The sequence below is a fragment of the Poecilia reticulata genome, linkage group LG19 (genome assembly GCF_000633615.1).
Source record: "Poecilia reticulata strain Guanapo linkage group LG19, Guppy_female_1.0+MT, whole genome shotgun sequence".
Classification (NCBI taxonomy): domain Eukaryota; kingdom Metazoa; phylum Chordata; class Actinopteri; order Cyprinodontiformes; family Poeciliidae; genus Poecilia; species Poecilia reticulata.
In genome coordinates, this window is record NC_024349.1 from 19265037 (window position 1) to 19283497 (window position 18461).

An 18461-nucleotide genomic window follows, 5' to 3' on the forward strand; every position below is an offset into this window, starting at 1 on the left:
TATTAAATTCAATGCAATGTAAATAATAACTTGAAACGTCTCACGTACTTTGAATAAATGCTTTATTTTAGGTTCTGAAGGATTGGAATGCAAAGTGCTGCCATGTTAGGAATCTCTGTATCTTCAGAATATRAGATGAAATAGTTTAGATGACCTGTAACAGCTGCACCTTGGCTCCAGCAGCAGATGGAAACATAACGAAATCAATGAATTTCACAAAATCAATTAATTTTACTCGGAGCAAATTTAGTCACTTTTTTTTTTTTTACGTTTGCTTTTTCTTGCTTCACCATTTTCCCCTCAGAAACAAGTCTTTTTCTTTTCTTTTCTTTTTTTAAACCACAAATGCATTGGTGACACTATTTGGGCTGTTTCATTACAGCATCTTACAGCTCACAGCCTGAACAATGCAGATGATATAAAACCACAGCGATTAGGATGAAAACAGAGGTCAGGAGCTGAGTGTGGTCCRGTAACAGCCCCACAGAGATTCTTTGATTGGGACTTGCAGTTGATATTTTGTCTGGAATCCTAAATAAAATGTAATTTGTGGTCTTAGGTTTTGGACTTTTTCTGAACTTGGTAGGGGTGCTGCTTTATTTTACACTCCAAATGCTTTTATAAATGCTTCTACAAAGACTTCTGCAATAGAAGACCGCCGCTGCCGTCCTTAAGCTAGGCTTTATGTTGTATTTGACTTGTTTTATGTCGGKGTACTATGAAGGTAAATATAATCTCTTGATTTGTACCATTGTAGCAGTCTGTTTTAATAGCCTGGTCCTTTTAAAAACAAAATCATGGAAACRCCAGCAGACAATCTATCTGCCTTCAACTGTGTCATTGTTTAASTGCGTTTGCCACACTACTGGAATGGATACAAATCAATTAAATGTGCTGATTAAATTCAGTCTTTGCAGCTCTATTTGAGGTTTCATTAAATCAGAAACACTACTTATGTTAATAAGGTGTAAATAAAGACTCCCCTGATCCAGGAGGTCAGTGCAACACCACTGACCTCCTCAGTCTGGCCATGTGTATTCAGTGGCCATGTSTATTCGAAAAGGAAGCTTCTCTATCAGCTTTTAAGTAAGAATAMGACTTTAATCACCTGTTAGTGATCAGTTTTTATATACATTTCATCCCTGCATTCTGCGTTCATGTCTGCCGTTTACAGAAGGTGACGAGCTGGTACCAGCAGTTCCCATCTGGACTCGGAATAAAACGCGGACCTTATCGGCTCGACTCGGCGCGGCTCTTCGTTATCATCAGTCAGAAGCCGGTTGGACGCTGCTGGGATTATCACACAGCTACACCGAACYAGACGAGCTCGCAGCGCTTTGATAAGAGTTTTCAGTACTYGGCCGGGTCTCTGTGGAAAACTTTTATTGGTTGACATTTGGCAGAGCAACCCATCATTGGAAAACAGCAGAGGCTGAGCAAATAGGAGTGGAGCAAAGCAACGTGTCTTTGGTGTGATAGAGCAGNGACTTTAATCACCTGTTAGTGATCAGTTTTTATATACATTTCATCCCTGCATTCTGCGTTCATGTCTGCCGTTTACAGAAGGTGACGAGCTGGTACCAGCAGTTCCCATCTGGACTCGGAATAAAACGCGGACCTTATCGGCTCGACTCGGCGCGGCTCTTCGTTATCATCAGTCAGAAGCCGGTTGGACGCTGCTGGGATTATCACACAGCTACACCGAACYAGACGAGCTCGCAGCGCTTTGATAAGAGTTTTCAGTACTYGGCCGGGTCTCTGTGGAAAACTTTTATTGGTTGACATTTGGCAGAGCAACCCATCATTGGAAAACAGCAGAGGCTGAGCAAATAGGAGTGGAGCAAAGCAACGTGTCTTTGGTGTGATAGAGCAGCTCCGAGGCCAAATGGGAGGATCTGAGACCYAGAAAGTTTACATGAAGCCAGAGTAATTGATCTAAACTTTTCCCCGTTTCTCTCTCTCTCTGTTTGTGTCTGCAGGCTGTGGAAACAAATTTGGCCTCCAAGGACAGTCACTGGGTGTTTGTAAATGAGGTAAGATGCCACGATGTTAAATCCGTGAGACAAAATTTCTCTCCGAGTCACGATGGAGAAGGCAGCCTTAGTGTTTCATTATGTTGTAAAGCAGGAATGTCAAAAGTCTGGTCAAAGGACCTATTTRTTGCCCAGGAACTGATTTTGTGATGACTGCAATTCAGTTTAAATTGTTACTGACAAATTAAAATCTCGCAACAACGGAAAACGTAAGGCACAACACGACGTATCATCTTGTAATAACCATGCTGCTTTACTGTCTCTTTAATTTCATTGAATGGATAATGCATCCATTCAGTGKCTTTGTCTCAAAACCTTACACTGGTGGACYCATRATYACTTTATACTCTACAACTTAGGAATAATACTTSACCAGYACRGTCAGCAGGGTGTGACGGGTGTTGATTGGACTTTGTGTTCAACTTTCCTGTGTTTTCCTGCTTCAGCACATATCAAATAAATGAAGGAGAACGACTAATTAAGCYGTTGTGTTTTGAAGCAGGAACTCATAAAARTAAAATAAAATTTAGGACTGGTGTGTGCCTCTCCTGCCGTAGATGAAGCTCATTGTTTGGTATTATTGATGCAGGATCATCTTTAACGTTTACACCTTTCCCAAACTCTGCTTTTCAAGCATGAACACGTTAAACCTAAGTTCAGAGTGAAAGCCATGGATGTTTGCGCACTTTTATAAATTGGAAACGACGCAAATCTCCAAAGCTTTGCTCAAGGCCAGGAAACTATGGGATTCATCTGTGCATTATAATGCACAGATATTATAATCAACCAATCAAGCAGACTAACTTGGACTATTGGCAATGTAATTCAAGCATAAGCAAACACGCCAAGAAAATAAATAAAAATTAACTCAGGGCTTCGTGACGACTTCATACACATAAAATATTTACTCTATCGGATTCATCTGTGCATCTTCGACCAATCAACCGGACTGACCGGCAATTTAATTGAAGCAGAAACAAATAGACCAAAATAAATCACTCACAGCTCTTCATAACAACTTTATACTCTTAATATATTCTTTCTTTTATACAGTAACCGCTCCTGAACCAAAACAAATGAACCGAATGCCACGTTGAGAACTTCTTCAGTAGCTAATTACTTTTTATTTCCAGCTTATTTTTAAATCAAATGAATTATCTTTCTAAATATCCTGTGAGTCTATATCACACGCACACCCTGCAGGTATCTCTCTCGTCGGATAAATGTTTGTTTTCTCTACATTTTCTTTTATTTTACCACATTTTAATTTCCTTACAGCTCCTGCTTATTTTACTGCTAACTGGTGTTAGTAACCACAGCAGYGTGTCAAAACCCCTTTCTGATGTCTCTGGACTCTACGTTCTTGTGAAGTCGACTGTGGAGAGCGGCATCTTTGTTCCAGCGACGGCCCGTTTACCTCCAGCCAGCTTTTACAAACTATAAGCCCTGAATCTGTCCCTTTGCTCTGAAGCAGGCAAACCTCTGTGTGTCCCTTAATTATAGAGCAGCTACTTTCTCCTCCTCTCAGTCGCCACAACCTGCCTCAGCTTGCTCTCCTGATTTGCTGTCACCTACAGATGGTGTCTGGACTTATCTCCTCTGTGTGTCCTCTSCTCTGACACAGCTACCAAACACAACATGTCTCGGTTTTCTTTATCAGACGTGTTGTGTCTTTAATACAAGCTAATGGATGTAAAAAAAAAAAAAAGAGAAAAAAAAATAGGGTTGATGTTATAATGCTGGTAAATGTTAATGGGAACGGTTCTTAATTCTTTCTTATTGACATCACTACCTAAAAGCTTCACCTCTTGTTTTTTTTTGTTTTTTTTAATCACAAAATCCCACAAGCCTTTACATTTCTTTATTTTTGTAACAGATTCATGTGGGCAAAGTATTTTGTTTTTGTTTTGAGGATGTTCTTCACCAATATTCTAAGGGTGGTTAGGATGAGAAAAAATAATCAGACAAACAAAAAATCTGGTACTTTACTGAATAAAATAAAAGAGTCAAAGTAAAGTCACATACTTACAAAAACAACTAACTAAAGACGAAATGCTTGTTGGAAAAATTAACATGAAACTACTGAAGTCAGTACTGACAATAGGTAATGCATGTAAAACCAGTGCAAAGTACTCTCAATGACAATATGCACCATTTACTGTATGTACACTTCACCTCTTAACTGCATAGATATGAACCGTATCTACAAACATAATGTGTTATTTTAAACATCTTTAGTCTTTATTCAGTGAACTAACTCAGGGTGAATAGAAATTGTACTCAAGTATAAGTAGTGATGAATATTTGAAAATGTTAGTYGAGTGGAAATAAGTGCAGCGGAGTGAAACTACTGGACAAATAATTGCTTAAAATAAGTTACTTGAGTGTTTTCTTCACAGCTAAATCATCCATGGTGTGGTTTTTAACAACCTTTTTGTCACCTTATTTGAAGTACATTAACACTAAAGAACGTTGATTGATAGTGAAGGATTATCATCGTTGTTGAGATCGATTACAGTGACCGGTCCCAGCAGTTCTACTATAAACAAATCAATTCACAAAGACATACTTAGAGAGAAGGTGAAAGACCAAAACACTGGCAGAATAAAAAATAATAATAAAATAAGCATTTGAACCAAAACTGAGGGAAAGTATCAGGGTTGGGGTAGGAAAGACAAAAAGCCTGGCAGTGAGGAAGGAGTGAAGATCTCAGCAGGRCCACAGTGAAACCACATGGATGGGTCTGAGTGTGTGAAGCAGCAGCTGTCACGTTTTATCTCTGAACAGTCAAAAATCTACACAATGACTTTGAGCACACTGAAGCTGCTCAGACGCTGAGTTCAGAAAACAAAAGAACCGTTTCTGTCAAGTCCTGGAATGTGGAACAAAGGAAGAACAGAGAGAGAGAGAAAACTTAGCACAGGAATATGAACAAAATACATCCATTCAACTCAACTAATCTGAAGAAAATGATCTGAAAGAAAGAGAATAAAGATGAATAAAGGTGATTAGAGGCTGAACATTTCAGAACAACAGCTCTGCTAATAAAAACCAACTGGATTAAAAATACCTGTTTGCAAACGTTGCACAATATCAGAACGTCAGTGACGCAGACAGACRTTTTCACAAACAGAGAACAAACGCAGGCTGTTATTACTCCAGAGACTCTTCGGGCCATGAGTAACACCAGGAAAATAACATTCCAACTCCCCGTAGCCGGATTAAAATGAAATAAATACTAATATGATGGAGCTGACCTTCCATAAAAGGAATATCGATTAAATGTAAACGGATCCTAAAAACCCACTTCTATGTAAAAAAAAAACATTTAGTCAGTCAGCTGAGATRAATATGATCCGGAATTTGCTGTGAGACACGTATTTAAGATTGTGCTGCTAGTGAGGATCTACTGGCTGCACTGGACTTTAGACTGGACTTCAGAACTGAAAATATATATATATATATATTAAAAAAAACTCTGTACCCCAAGCCATGATCTCCTTACCTGAAAGTGTTCAAAAAGTAACTTTTYAACTTTCTTTTTTATTTATTGCTTTCTTTTTTTATCTCGTGTTTTTCTTCTCATGGCTGTACGTAACGCCGCCTTCCTGATGAACAAAACCTAATTACCCGGGGAACTTATCGGAAACGGGCGGCGTTAACGAGACACGAAATGCGATAACTGTAAATGACACCGGGTGCTTCTCTTTGAAATGTAAATCCAATTCTTTGTGAACAAAAAGCACCTCGCCAGGTTACATCACGGCTGCTCCCGCTGCAGCCGTTAAAGTCGTCACCCGTATTGACAACTGAATCCATCAGAGTCGCGCTGCTCTGTCTGGGATCTTCTCCTTTATCCCTTTTCATTTTTCTCTTCTCTGTCCTGCCGTAAGTGCCTGAAACACAAGCAGCGGGTAATTGTTGGTCTGTAGGCGGTGAGAGTTGGAGGGCTCCTTTTAATCGACAATAAAGTAAATCTAAAAAAAAAAAATGGAATACCCGACCGTACTCGCCTACTTTCACCCCTGGAAATATACGTTTAGCTTTTACTGGTAAAGTTTGCTATGGTTTAGATGTTTTTTTTAAACTTACTTGTTGATAAGATGTCAAAACATATTTACATTTTGAACTAATTTCCTCTGATAAAAAAAAAAAGTCACCTCTTTGAACAAACATGAGACAGAAGGTCTTTCTTAACCTGCAGCCGTTCCAGTTACTCTGTTTTCGGAGACTTGCTGAGGTTTGAAGGATGTGTTAGTGAAATATTAATGTGTGAAAGATGAATATGTGATTTATTTGTGTTTGTTTACCTAGAAGGATACAGGAATTGAAGGTGAAATGTGGACTTTTATTTTTTTAGTAACTTAATTTGCTTGTTTTGGTGTAGTAAACAAAATTCATAGTGGTCTGAAAACCAAAACGTGTCAGTTAGGCTGATGAAGTAAACAAACTTGGTAAAAAAAAAAAATTAATAAAATAAAACAAGATACGAAAAACACTTTACGATTTTAATGAGTGAAGTAAGTTGGTGAAGTGCATGAACTGAAATCATTTTTGTTGGGTTTAGGAATCAAAACCTTAATTCTGCTGTGCCTATGAACAACAACAAAAAACGTTTTACAAAGTAAAAAAAAAAAAGAATTAAAAAATACACTTTGTGAAGTCATTTAGAGAGAGGTCATTCCAGTCTAGAAATATATATATAAAAAAAGGAAAAACTGCTGTCTTTTAAGAAAGGTCCAACCAAGCACTGAGTTTACAAATTAACCTTTGGGTAGAAAACAACGTTTGCTTTGTTTTTGACATGTTGCGTTGTTTAATGTGCTGCCCTTGGTGAAATAAGCTTGAATTGAATTGAATTATCCAATTCAGTTCAATAAGTTTATATAAATAGTGTCAAATCACAACAAATCCAATCATACAGACAGATTTAAAGGCACTTTTGTACATTTCAATTTGATGCTAGTTTTTTAAAAGAAAACATAGTGAAATGCAGTGTAATTCTGAAATTGGTAAAACAGTTTTTTGTCTAAGGAAAGCCAACCAGACACTTTGTGGAAACTTCTCATTCTGAGAGCAGAATTCCCCTTTACCAGGGAGAAGCCGCCAGCAGAACCGGTCCAATTGCTACACATGTTTCACTGCGTTTTTGTTAACGCGAGTTATTGAAGCACAATGGTAGATTTAAAATACATCCACCACAGATTTTAAGGTTTACATGTAAAACAACCCACTTCTACGCTGTAATGTTATTTTTTGCTTTTTACGTGATCCAGAAGTTGCTATAAAGACGTTTTACCCGCTGCTAGGCTGTAATAAACCTTATTCATTTTTCTTGAGCTGCGGTAAACAAAAAACTTCTCAGACATTAACGCATTTTTCTGCACAGCCTCCTCACCTGCTTCCTGGAGACGGCGTCGCTCTGCGTTTCTCAGAAAAATCACTGCCCTCCAAAACCTCTTATCTGATTCTTTCCGCAACTCGTCCACTTCCTGTTTGCTGTTGCCGTCGGCTCCTCTTAAGCCTGCCTGTGCCTGAATGGAGGTGGTTTATCGTTTAATGTGGCATTACATGCAGTTTAGTCTCCATTTTGGTGATTGTTTTTTTTTTTTTTAAATATGACTTTGGCTAATGCYGACATCCAACTGATGCTAGAAATATGAAGTAACTTATTACATGCAAGTGAAATTTCAAGGTCTGTGGAACAGAATGAACTCTGATTTAAAAATATCCAAAAAGTTATATTAGATTTTCACATAAATAATTAAGAAATACATTTAAATTAATATGAGTTTTTTTTTTTTTTAACAACTTTGTATTTTAGCGCTTTGGTCTCTTCGAATTTATTCTTCATTTTGCAGAAGTTAAAACGAAACAAAAATCACATTTTTACCACTTCATTCTAAAGTCAATTCATTTCACAGCTGGTCTCAGAAAAGAAAAACATGATTGCTCAAGTACTTTTAACAGCAAAGTGAAGAAATATGCTGATGACCACAGGGTCTTCTTCTGGTCACAGAAAGTGTTTGGTACTTAAGACAAAACCTCTATAAAAAAAAAAACCAAACACATAGTTTCCAGCACAGATAATTATTGTCTAGCCTTTAAAATATGGGGTTCACGTYGAGATTTTAATGTGAAGCAGCTGCCACTTTTTATGTGGATGGAATAAATTATATTTYAGTAGAAATAACAGAGTGAGTCTTGTGTCTCGGTTGCTTTTACGGCCCCCGATTTTTTGACATTTAAAACCTTTTTCTTTTTTGTTTTCTTCCCAGTGAATGAAAAAAAAACAAAAAAAATCCTGAATCACTTMTGTTTACAGCTTCATGTTTAATTGGATGAGGACGACATAAGGAGAAACCGAACAGAGTGGGTTTACTTTACTTCAGATGGGGACTATCTATAATTACACCTTCAAGAAAATAATTGGCTTTCTCCTTGTTGTAGCAGTTAAACATGTATACGAACGAGTATAGGAAGCTCTTTAAGAGACAGCGTGACTGCGCTCTTATGATTTAAAACCGGCTGCTTGGTCGTATTAATTAACGTGACATCGTCATATAGAGGAAAGAGTYGCGCGCCGCTTTATGAGACGCCTCGAACTCAYGGCAAAAYATTTGTTCTGCCTTTCGTTTCTTCCCCTTTGCTTACATGACCGCAGGAAATCAGCGACACGGAGATCCTGGAGCTGACCCACAGCGCGCTGGGGCGCATGACTGTGATCCGACAGATTTTCCCCCTGTGGAAGGACAGCAGCACCCGGTGCGTGAGGCAGAACCACCGGATCTCGTCGCTGCTGTGCGACCCGCAGGAAGGATACCTGCAGAACCTGGAGGTAAAAAAAAAAATCAAATAAAAAAATAACCACTGTCAGTATGTCAGTCAGAAATGTTCAAGCAGCAGATGTGTAAGTTTTAGTTTGCAACTGACACCGGTTGGCAWGGTGATGTGCCCACTCTCCACCTCTGCCGTAGTTTGAGTTGTACATCAGGTTGGGAAACATGCAGCGAAGGAAAAGGCTGGTTCTACACATCTGTCAGCTTCTGCTTACTGAAGACTTATAAACAGTCTGAACAACTTTTTTTTGTGTGCGTGTGTGTTTATGGAGACAAAGTAACCAAAAAAAAAACAAAACACATCTTTGTTAAAATAATTACTATCAAGGCACAGAATTGTTGTTTTGACTCTTGATGATCAGGAATTAACATCACATCTGCATTTTATGACATCGATTAGATGACATAAACCTCCAAATGCTCTCCCAGTAGGTTTGCTCCTTACATTTTTGGCTCAGATGACTCTGTGATGACGCAGGTTGCACGCATTTAAATATGCAYGCGTGATATTTTGAGGAAAAATATCCACCCAAAACGTATGTATATTTATGCGAGAGCCTGACCAAAAAGCAGCGGGCTTTCAAAAGACTCGCGCTGTGAATTATTCACCTCATTTTGAAAGCAGGTGATCATTTCAATGCATAGGAAACGGGACTAAAGGGGATTCGTTGCACTGATAGCTGGAGATTTCACTGTGTTCCCCTGATATATATGCTAATCAGTGCATTGAATGCATGAAGCCATCTGATAGAATTTCACTTCAACTCTTTTTTTTTCTTATTAGCATTTTTGACAGAAATAATTAAATGGAAACATCACTCTACTGTCATTTACAATCTGCAGCTTTGGACTTTTTTCCCCCCACATGTTTTACCATCTGTGCCTGCTGCAGTTCCACATTTAAAGTTTGATTATGCAGCCGAGACATTTGCGATTTGATAACTTTCAGGTATGACGATTCTTGTGGGCCATATTTAACCCTTTCATGCATGAATTATGATCCTTTGTGTTCAGATTTAGATTTTTCTGAAGGCATAATAAGAGGTAGGAAATTTTTTTTCAGTTGATCAATTGTGATTTTCTGAAAATACAAAGTTGTTGTTTGGAAAAATACATCAGTAGTAGTATTCTTAAGGGGTTATCTGATGTCACAATATTTTTTTTACCTGCAGGAGTCGTCTACATTAAAAGGAGGGACCGGGTCGGTCGGCATGCTTTATTGTCTGTCGGCCATATTGGATTTAACTAAAATAATTTATAGCATTTGCAGCTGGTGGCCAGTAGTTGATGGTGTATTTTATGATGCATTAGTGTCCACTTCAGTGGTCTGTGTGCATTTATAACATAAAAATCCACAAGAGGCACAAGAAAATGGCTTTTAGACAGACAGCTGTTCACTGTAGTGACCATTATGCATAAAAGGGTTAAATTGGCTTTCAGAAGTTTAATGTTCAGATATAAAACAAACTTTCTCAAAAGTTCCACGAGAAGGTGCCGATAAATCAGATAATCTTTACCAGTATATTGTGGTGGGGGTTTTCTCGTGGTTTTGAATAATTTCTTTTTTATTTCAGTGTTTTTGATCAAATGAAACCTTCACATTCTTCTCATTCAACTTTTTGTGTGCTTGCAATGCTTAATTTATTCCCAATAATTGCCGCCCTTGTATGTACCAATTATTCTTTTCGATTAGGATCCTCATCCTTCTTCCTCCTGGAGGACAGACAGACAGACAGGCAGGCAGGCATTTGAAAAGGGGTTGAAAACACAGGCCTGACCTCCACGGCTAAACATGAAAATTCAAATTCTGTACATCACTTCTGAACCAATTTTAGTCTTTCCCAGCCACAAAAGCACAAAAGGTTCATTTTCGGGAACAGGAAGAGTAATTAGAGGGTTTGCTTTGTTTAATGAAGGGCAAAGGAAGACGTAATAAGCAGCCAAATTCATAAAATGATGGCGGTATTTAATCAGTTTAGAGCGAGAGCTCCGGTTAGGAAAAGCTGAAGGAATAAAGCTGTCATAGTTTGCAGTGGTCTTCTTAAGGCAGAGTCAGAAAAGGCCATCTTACTTGTTATTTGTATGAAAAATTTTCCCTCTACATCTGTAATTTTTTTTTAGGTTGGATGCTTAACATATTTTGCTTTAATCAGAGGGAGTCGGGTTGTGCGTTCCCGCATTTCTGCTTGCATCCTGAACAGAAGGAACGTAAATGATTCAAGAATACCAAACTCCACACACTAAAGCCCGTTTTAACATGTGGAGACGATGACTCACTTTGTAATGTTTACCTGTTCAAATGCTTGTTAACAACAATAGTGAGTCAGCCAGTCACATGGCTGATAGCGACAGAGGCGGTACTAGCCTGTTTGGTGCCCTGGGCGAACGACATTCAGATCATTTTTATATTCCTCCCCATAACTTATGTATAAATGTTTTTTTAGTAATCCTTGTATTCTCGTTCAGTGTAAAAGGTCTGACACAGAGGCCTATTTCTTGTTCCTTCTCTTGAAAATGGCAGCAAGACAAAAGCTCTTAGCATAAAGTGTCCCACATCCACAGTCGAGGCGATAATTTAAAAAAATGTGCAACTATTGGAACAGTGGCAAACAAAGTTAGCCTTTTATTTTGCCACAAAGTTCAGTGATGTCGATAGTAACCGTGGCTTAAAAAAGTCAAAGTCTCCATGGCAACAATATGACACTTTCCACATGGTAACTGTTTGTTTGTGACTTTTTCCAGGGAGAAGCATTTTCAGTCCTACCATTACAAATGCAAATGTGTGGATTGTTATGAAAAGTACTATGACTTTGGTCAAATGAGTCTTAAATTGAGTTTTGCAGTGAACAGGGAATACATGGAAAAGTACCTCATCTACCACTAAAACTGGATCATAAATGCGGGTGTCTCAGGAGGATGAGGAGGATTCAAAATATACTTTCCAAATCACAGAAATTGTTGATCCTTACACAAAATTGACTTTTTTTTACCCCCCATTAGACCCCATCTCAGTCCTCAGAGTGAAATCTTGACGTAAAATTGGGCTGAGTAAAAGAGAAGAGCGTCAGAAAGGACCTACAACAGTTTACTGATTTGTACATTTACTTCTCTTTTTTTCTCAGATATAGATTTTTTGTTTTTACTGAGTAGATCTTACACAAAAACAAAACTATTATAAAGTAGTTAGTATAAAGGCAAGAAAGAGAAAGTAAAGACCAAAATTTATAAACCTGCTTTTGACTTATATTTCTTGGATGCAGATGTACTTAGTATTATTCATGAATGAAATAGTAAAAAAAAAAAAAAAAAAAAATCACCGTAAGAAGGTAAGATCTCGAGCAGTTTCATTTAGATTTGTTTGTTTTTTGGGGGGTTTTTTGTGGTTTAGAGCTACCTCTCGCTCGCTCTCCGTCTCGGCTTTAGTGTTTGCCGTCAGCTCCTGATGTAATCTGTCAGCACGCCTTACCAGAAACAAATTCAAATTGGTCTCATTCCAGAAAATTTGGTCGCATCTCATCTTCAGGCACAATCTTCCTCCCACTCACACTGAGTGTTATTTCCACTTGTGAAATCTCTGCGGTGATGTGGGGCTGACATTTAAAGACAACAAACAGAACAATTACTGTAATGAACACTGACAAATGCTGGCTTTTTCCCCGTCATGTTTTGACATTTGCTGGAGACGAGTTCAGTTTTTCTTTTTCTTTTCTCTTTTTTCTTTCCTCGCCACGTCAAGCATCGAGCACCAATGTCATTCTCGCTTTAATTTTTTCTTTTTTTTTTGTTCTTCATTCAGACTCTTGTCTCGTCTTTTCCCCGTGAAACCGGCTCAGCTGTCTTGGTTATTTTCCCCCCTCGTGCCTCGTCTCTTTTCCCTTCTTCATCCTTCACTGTCTCCTCTGGCCATTCGAGATGACCTGAGAATATTTGCCTCTTCTTCCATTTCTCACCTCCCATCATTACCCTCATCCTCTCTGCCGACCCTCTCCGTCCCTCTCACCTGGAACGTTCGGCAAGAAGCGAGATGAGGACATTTGTTTCAATCGTTTGTGCAAAAGAGCGTCAAATGTCTCTGTGAGAATTAATGGTGAAAAAGTTGAAAGTCTTAGACCAAAAAAAACCCAGAAAAGTTGAATTTATGTGGAAATATATATATTTTTTTGAAAAGTAACGTTCTATCTCCCTTCTCCTTCCATCATTCCCTTTCATATTGCCTTTGTCATGTAAAATTTCATCTTTAGTCTCTCCATGACCAAAGAGGACACAGAAAAGAGAAGTGTGTGCATCTGTGTGTGTGTGAGGGCCAGTGGAAGCGTGCAGCGTGGCCTTCATGCCAGTCAGCTCTGCTTATCTGCACAACGTGATGCTCATTTGTCACCCTGCATTTGGTCTCTCCTTCCTGCCTGTATGTGTGTGTGTGTGTGTGCGTGTATGTGTGTGTGCGTGCGTGTGTGTGTGTGTGCGTGTGCGCGTGTGTGTGTGTGTGTGCCACAGTGTGCTTCCTGGGTGCTTGGTCAGGGTGACATGTGGACAGGCTGGCTGCTAGCTGACTGTCGTCTCAACACCATCCAGCTCGTCTGTGCGCTCGGGTGCCAGCAGCGCTCTTGGTGGTGTTAGATTTGTGCTGGCAGATGATGCAGTTCCACAGATGTGTCACACGTGTGGTCAGTGTGTGGGTTGGCATGGAAAGCTTTTTTTTTTTTTTTTTTTTCTCCCCACATTTGAGGGGATGGTTAGTTTTGATTTTTGACGTTAGGCTTTGTGTAGTAATTATGATCAGTCAGTAAATTACCAGCGACGAGAATGAGATTTTGAAATGAGAAATGAATGAGAAATTGAGGGTTTATGTATATATGAACCCATTTGTGGTTTTCTAATTCCCCTTACATTCATGCTAATTTTGATGACCGGTGGTCAATCATCAACCTATGTGGACCATTCAACCCAAATGGTCATGTTACAAGTTCTTTTATTGATTTCTCACGTGAATGGCTCAGTTTGTCCCTGTTGTCACTGAGTTGCAAATGATGCAGTTCTGTTTTTGTGATTGTATTTTTTTTTCAACACTTTTATGCCTTTTGGGGAATCCCTGCCATCTTTTAAATGCGGGTGTTGTTGTTTCATAAGCTTTATTGGCAGCATAACGACATCTCTGACTGCAGAGCCAAAAATCACATTTCTCAATTTTAGCGGGCCACGTTTCACCGTGTAGTTTGTCGCTACTGTTTTTTTTGGCCAACCCAACTCTATAGAAATTCACAAAAATCTCTTCCAATATAGCTAAAGTGATTGTATTATCATGAAATCACTTCTTTTTCATCCAGACTGATGACAGTTGCCATTTTACATCCTGCATCTTTTCCCAACAATCTCACAAACCGCCTTCATCTTTGCGTCGACGAGCTTCGTCACAGCTTATCGTCTCCTCCCTGAGACGATAAGTTTCCTCCTCCTTTGACCTTTCCCTCTGAACTCTCTCCAACCAGGTGTCCAACCTCTACCTCTACGACAGCGTGCTGATGCTGGCCAACGCTTTCTACAGGAAGCTGGAGGACAGGAAGTGGCACAGCATGGCGAGCCTAAACTGCATCAGGAAGTCGACCAAGCCGTGGAACGGAGGCTGGTCAATGCTGGAGACCATTCAGAAGGTAAAGCATGACGCCCTGACCTTCATCATTTAGCTTCATTCAGTTCTCTGATTTTCTTCAATTACTTCATGTTTGAAGGGTGTAATCAGYGTTGTGCATTGTTGCACTCAATGTACTTATTATGTTYCTTTCTTTTAGGGGGGGTGGGTACGTGTATATAGGTGTCAGGAATAAAAACTCTAATATATGCATTCCTGATCTTTACTTTTTGTTGGATRTTGTGTAAKTTAGACCATTAGTTTTAAATGAGCTGAATCTCCGTCAGAAATTTTTGCTTCCTGCAAACAGAAACGTGTTTGTAAATTTAGCCACATTAAAATGTAGTGTGTGGGTAGACTGTAAAAAAAACAAAAAAACATAAACAACTGACATAAAGCAGAATAGAAAAACTACTAATTACCACAAGACAGTGGTAATTAGCACTGCCTTGTGCTAATTGCTACAAGACAGTAAATACCATTATCACCTATAAATCGCATTTTGCTTTAATAAGACAATTTAATTACAATGTGTAATTACATACTAATTTGTACAGAAATTTGTGATTTCACAAGAAATTTCACAGATGTGATTGAGCCTAATTTAAAATGGGAGAATTTTATTTATTTATTTATGCACAGCTGTTGCCTTGCAGCAAGAAGGTTCTGGGTTCGATTCCCGGCYCYGGTCTTTCTGCATGGAGTTTGCATGTTCTCCCTGTGCATGTGTGGGTTTTCTCCGGGTACTCYGGTTTCCTCCCACAGTCCAAAAACATGACTGTCAGGTTAATTTGCCTCTCCAAAATTGTCCCGAGGTGTGAGAGTGTGTGTGCGTGGATGTTTGTCCTGTGTGTCTCTGTGTTGCCCTGCGACAGACTGGCGACCTGTCCAGGGTGACCCCGCCTCTCGCCCGGTACGCTAGCTGGAGATAGGCACCAGCAACCCTCCCGACCCCACCGAGGGACAAGGGTGTAAGAAAATGGATGGATGGATGGATGGATGGATTTGTCCATCACATGCGGATGGTAACAAGACACAGAATAAATCACCTCCAGTTAGCAGAAGCTGAATCGAACCTGAACTGTAAACATGACACTGATGTGAAACCTGATTCTGATGCGTCTCATAATTCCAGCCGGGCTTTCGTTCTGATGCTCTAATTGGTAAAAAAAAGCTTTTCAGCCGTGCTGATTAGTCCCTGAGAGCAAAATGTGCAGCTTGTTATTGAAAAAAAAACAAACAAAAAAACAGCAATTTGGGTCTTTGACGTGTATCAAAGTAACAACCGCAGAGCTYGTTAGGGTCATTCCTGTTTTTCTAAAACACTCATAAAGGTAACACMGAGGAGACGATTTCACAATGCAGTCAAACATAAAATATAATTCGATACCGATGAAAGATACAAAACTCCRGGTAATGAAGGAGTTCTACGCTGAGCCTGATTTCATGCGGACATCGTGTTTTTTGTTGTTGCGTGTTACTTTTGATGCAGCTGCTCACTGTGAATACTGACAGCATCGCTGAATTATTGGTGCATTCAATTGACCTCAAATATTCAATGTTTGGCTTGATTTCTTACTACATAATGAAGAAACACGACCTTCGTTTTAGTCCAGGTACACACTCCCAGTCTGGCTTTTTTTTTTTTTTTAGCTTCCAAGAAAAACTTTAAATTCCTGGCAGTTCAACTTGCAATAAAACAAAACAAAACAAAACAAAAACAAATAAAACAATGATTGAAGGTTGAGAGGTTTAACTGTTAAAGAAGCAAAGCCTGAAAYCAAATTGCTTGTTTTCAGTGGAACTTGATCCTGATTATATCTCAGCCTTTTCTTGAAAAAGGGCCGTGCCTCTTACACCCTTTTAAAAGCTCTCTTGGCCTATGTAGTGTGAAAGCGCTGAMWTKTGACAACTTAACTAGAAATTACAAAAAGCAAATCATTTTATTTATAAATCTAAGAGATGAATTTCAATYAGTCCAAAATTTGCTGCTGGTGCAGCTCTACATATTTATTATTCTGAAGAAAATCTTTTGACCTTCAACTTTTGATTGGGGGCATTTTATTCTGATTTTYAATAAAGAYATTCTTTCCTAAATTACTGTGCTCCTGGTGTATTGTCCGAATTTTTTGTTTCTACATTCAATCAAAGTCAAGARGTTTTACTCTTGTGTCCGACTCAAATTTTGCTCAGACTTTCCGTCTCACTACTTTGCTGATGAGGGACTGTGACAGAGGGCAAGATGAGTTGTGTCACATAATGTTACATTTAGCTGAGGAAATGTTTGTGGAAGTGATTGAGGAACAGACGGACGGATGGCGGGCAGGTTTTTACAGAAAGCCCTTCTGAGCCCCAGACGTCTCTCCTGGCAACACCACAGTTGACCTTTACGCCCAACATTGGGTCATTTAGTCTTCTGCCTGTTGTGATGACTGTCTTCAGTCTTACTTCACATGCAATAGGAGCTACCGTAGGTCATCGGATTGACATTTTACCCACAGCCTTTCCATGGAACAGACAACATGAACTGAACAAGTTTATCAACTTCTTGTGATAGTTTTCATGGCGTCTTCTATCACTGCAAAAACTCTTCAGAAAGACCGAGAGGAGTACAGAAAACGGCTGGCTCATCTTTAGCTTAYGAAGCAAACCTRYCCGTATTCTGATGTTTATGTTTTGGACCAAATGTTTACATGYACTAYAAAAAATAYACTACCTTAACTACAGCTTGATTGACATCATGACTTGAGCTGCTGATGTATTTTAAGGCAACACCTTGCTAGTGACATTGTGACATTATTAAGGAAAAAAATTGTGGATCCCCAGAAGWGCAATTTATCCTTGGGTGGTATTTTCAGATGCCTGAAGGTGCCATCTTCTTCRRATTCAAATAATTGTACACAGGTAGAAGCAGCCTGGGAATATTAAGTCAWCATGGCTCTAAGGAAGGAAACTTGTTCTRCGCCCAGAAGAAAAGTCTTACGATGTGTGTATGTTAACCCCAGACGAGAAGCAGACTTTGTGAAAATGCTAGTAAAGTAACGTGCCAAGAAGTTAAAGTTTCGCACAGATGGGTCTTCCAAATAGATACGGACCCCCAATTAAATAAATAAATGGTCAATTGTCCTGGTTTTGGACAGAGCTGGATTTTAAATGTTGACAGTGCGAAAACCGTTTTTGTGGATGTAAGACAACCTTCTTGAAGAATTTATGCTTAGATTTGTCTGARACCGGGGGCCGTACGCAGTGAGTCACTATTAAGCAGGTTCGGCRTCTTTCAGTTGACCAGCAGGTTCAAGATGTTTCCTGCGAGGATGATTGAGTTRCTGTCATTTCCGTGACTTCTGACAGAGTCCAACAATCTCATGAAAAAGAGCCTGTGACTAACTTTAGACCAAAACTATTTAAAACAAGGCGCTTACATAGATAAACTGTGACGGAGGAGTTATTATTAATTAAGCAAATCTTATCGCAATAAGATTTGCTAAATTAAATGTATTTAAAATTTCTAACAATCAACTTGCTAATTATATTTTCATTTCATTAATTCATACATTTTTTAACCCGGATTAATCGTCATTTCTTTTGAAAAGTCCAGTAAACAAGCGAGGCGGACATGTTTGATAAAGTGATACGGTTAAATACTGCTGACCGTTTCGTTTTTTTTTACCATCCTCTCCTCTCTCGCCCTCTCCCTGCTCCTCCGTCGTTTCAGGGGAACATCACAGGTCTGACAGGAGTCATGGACTTTAAGGAGAGCGGCTCAAACTCCCACGTCCAGTTTGAGATCCTCGGCTCCAGTTTCAGCGAGACCTTCGGCAAAGACATCAAAAGGGTAAGTTCGCGTAAAGTTGGAATTGAACCTGAACATGTCCCGCTGCACAGCCGTCACTTTTAGTTGCCTCGCCGTGTGACACGGTCGGCCTGTTTTAGGAAACCTTTTCACAAACGTCGCGGTTCTCC

The 18461-nt window shown here is 39.2% G+C and overlaps 1 protein-coding gene across 1 annotated transcript in view; it reads left to right on the plus strand.

The window, feature by feature from the left end:
• Positions 1 to 18461, plus strand: part of grid1b (glutamate receptor, ionotropic, delta 1b) — a 457252-nt gene that overhangs the window by 382545 nt on the left and 56246 nt on the right. The window contains exons 4-7 of the mRNA XM_008437664.2: positions 1980 to 2033; positions 8698 to 8871; positions 14359 to 14520; positions 18214 to 18333. Coding sequence (XP_008435886.1) covers positions 1980 to 2033; positions 8698 to 8871; positions 14359 to 14520; positions 18214 to 18333 — 510 coding nt within the window. The remainder of the gene's footprint in view (positions 1 to 1979; positions 2034 to 8697; positions 8872 to 14358; positions 14521 to 18213; positions 18334 to 18461) is intronic.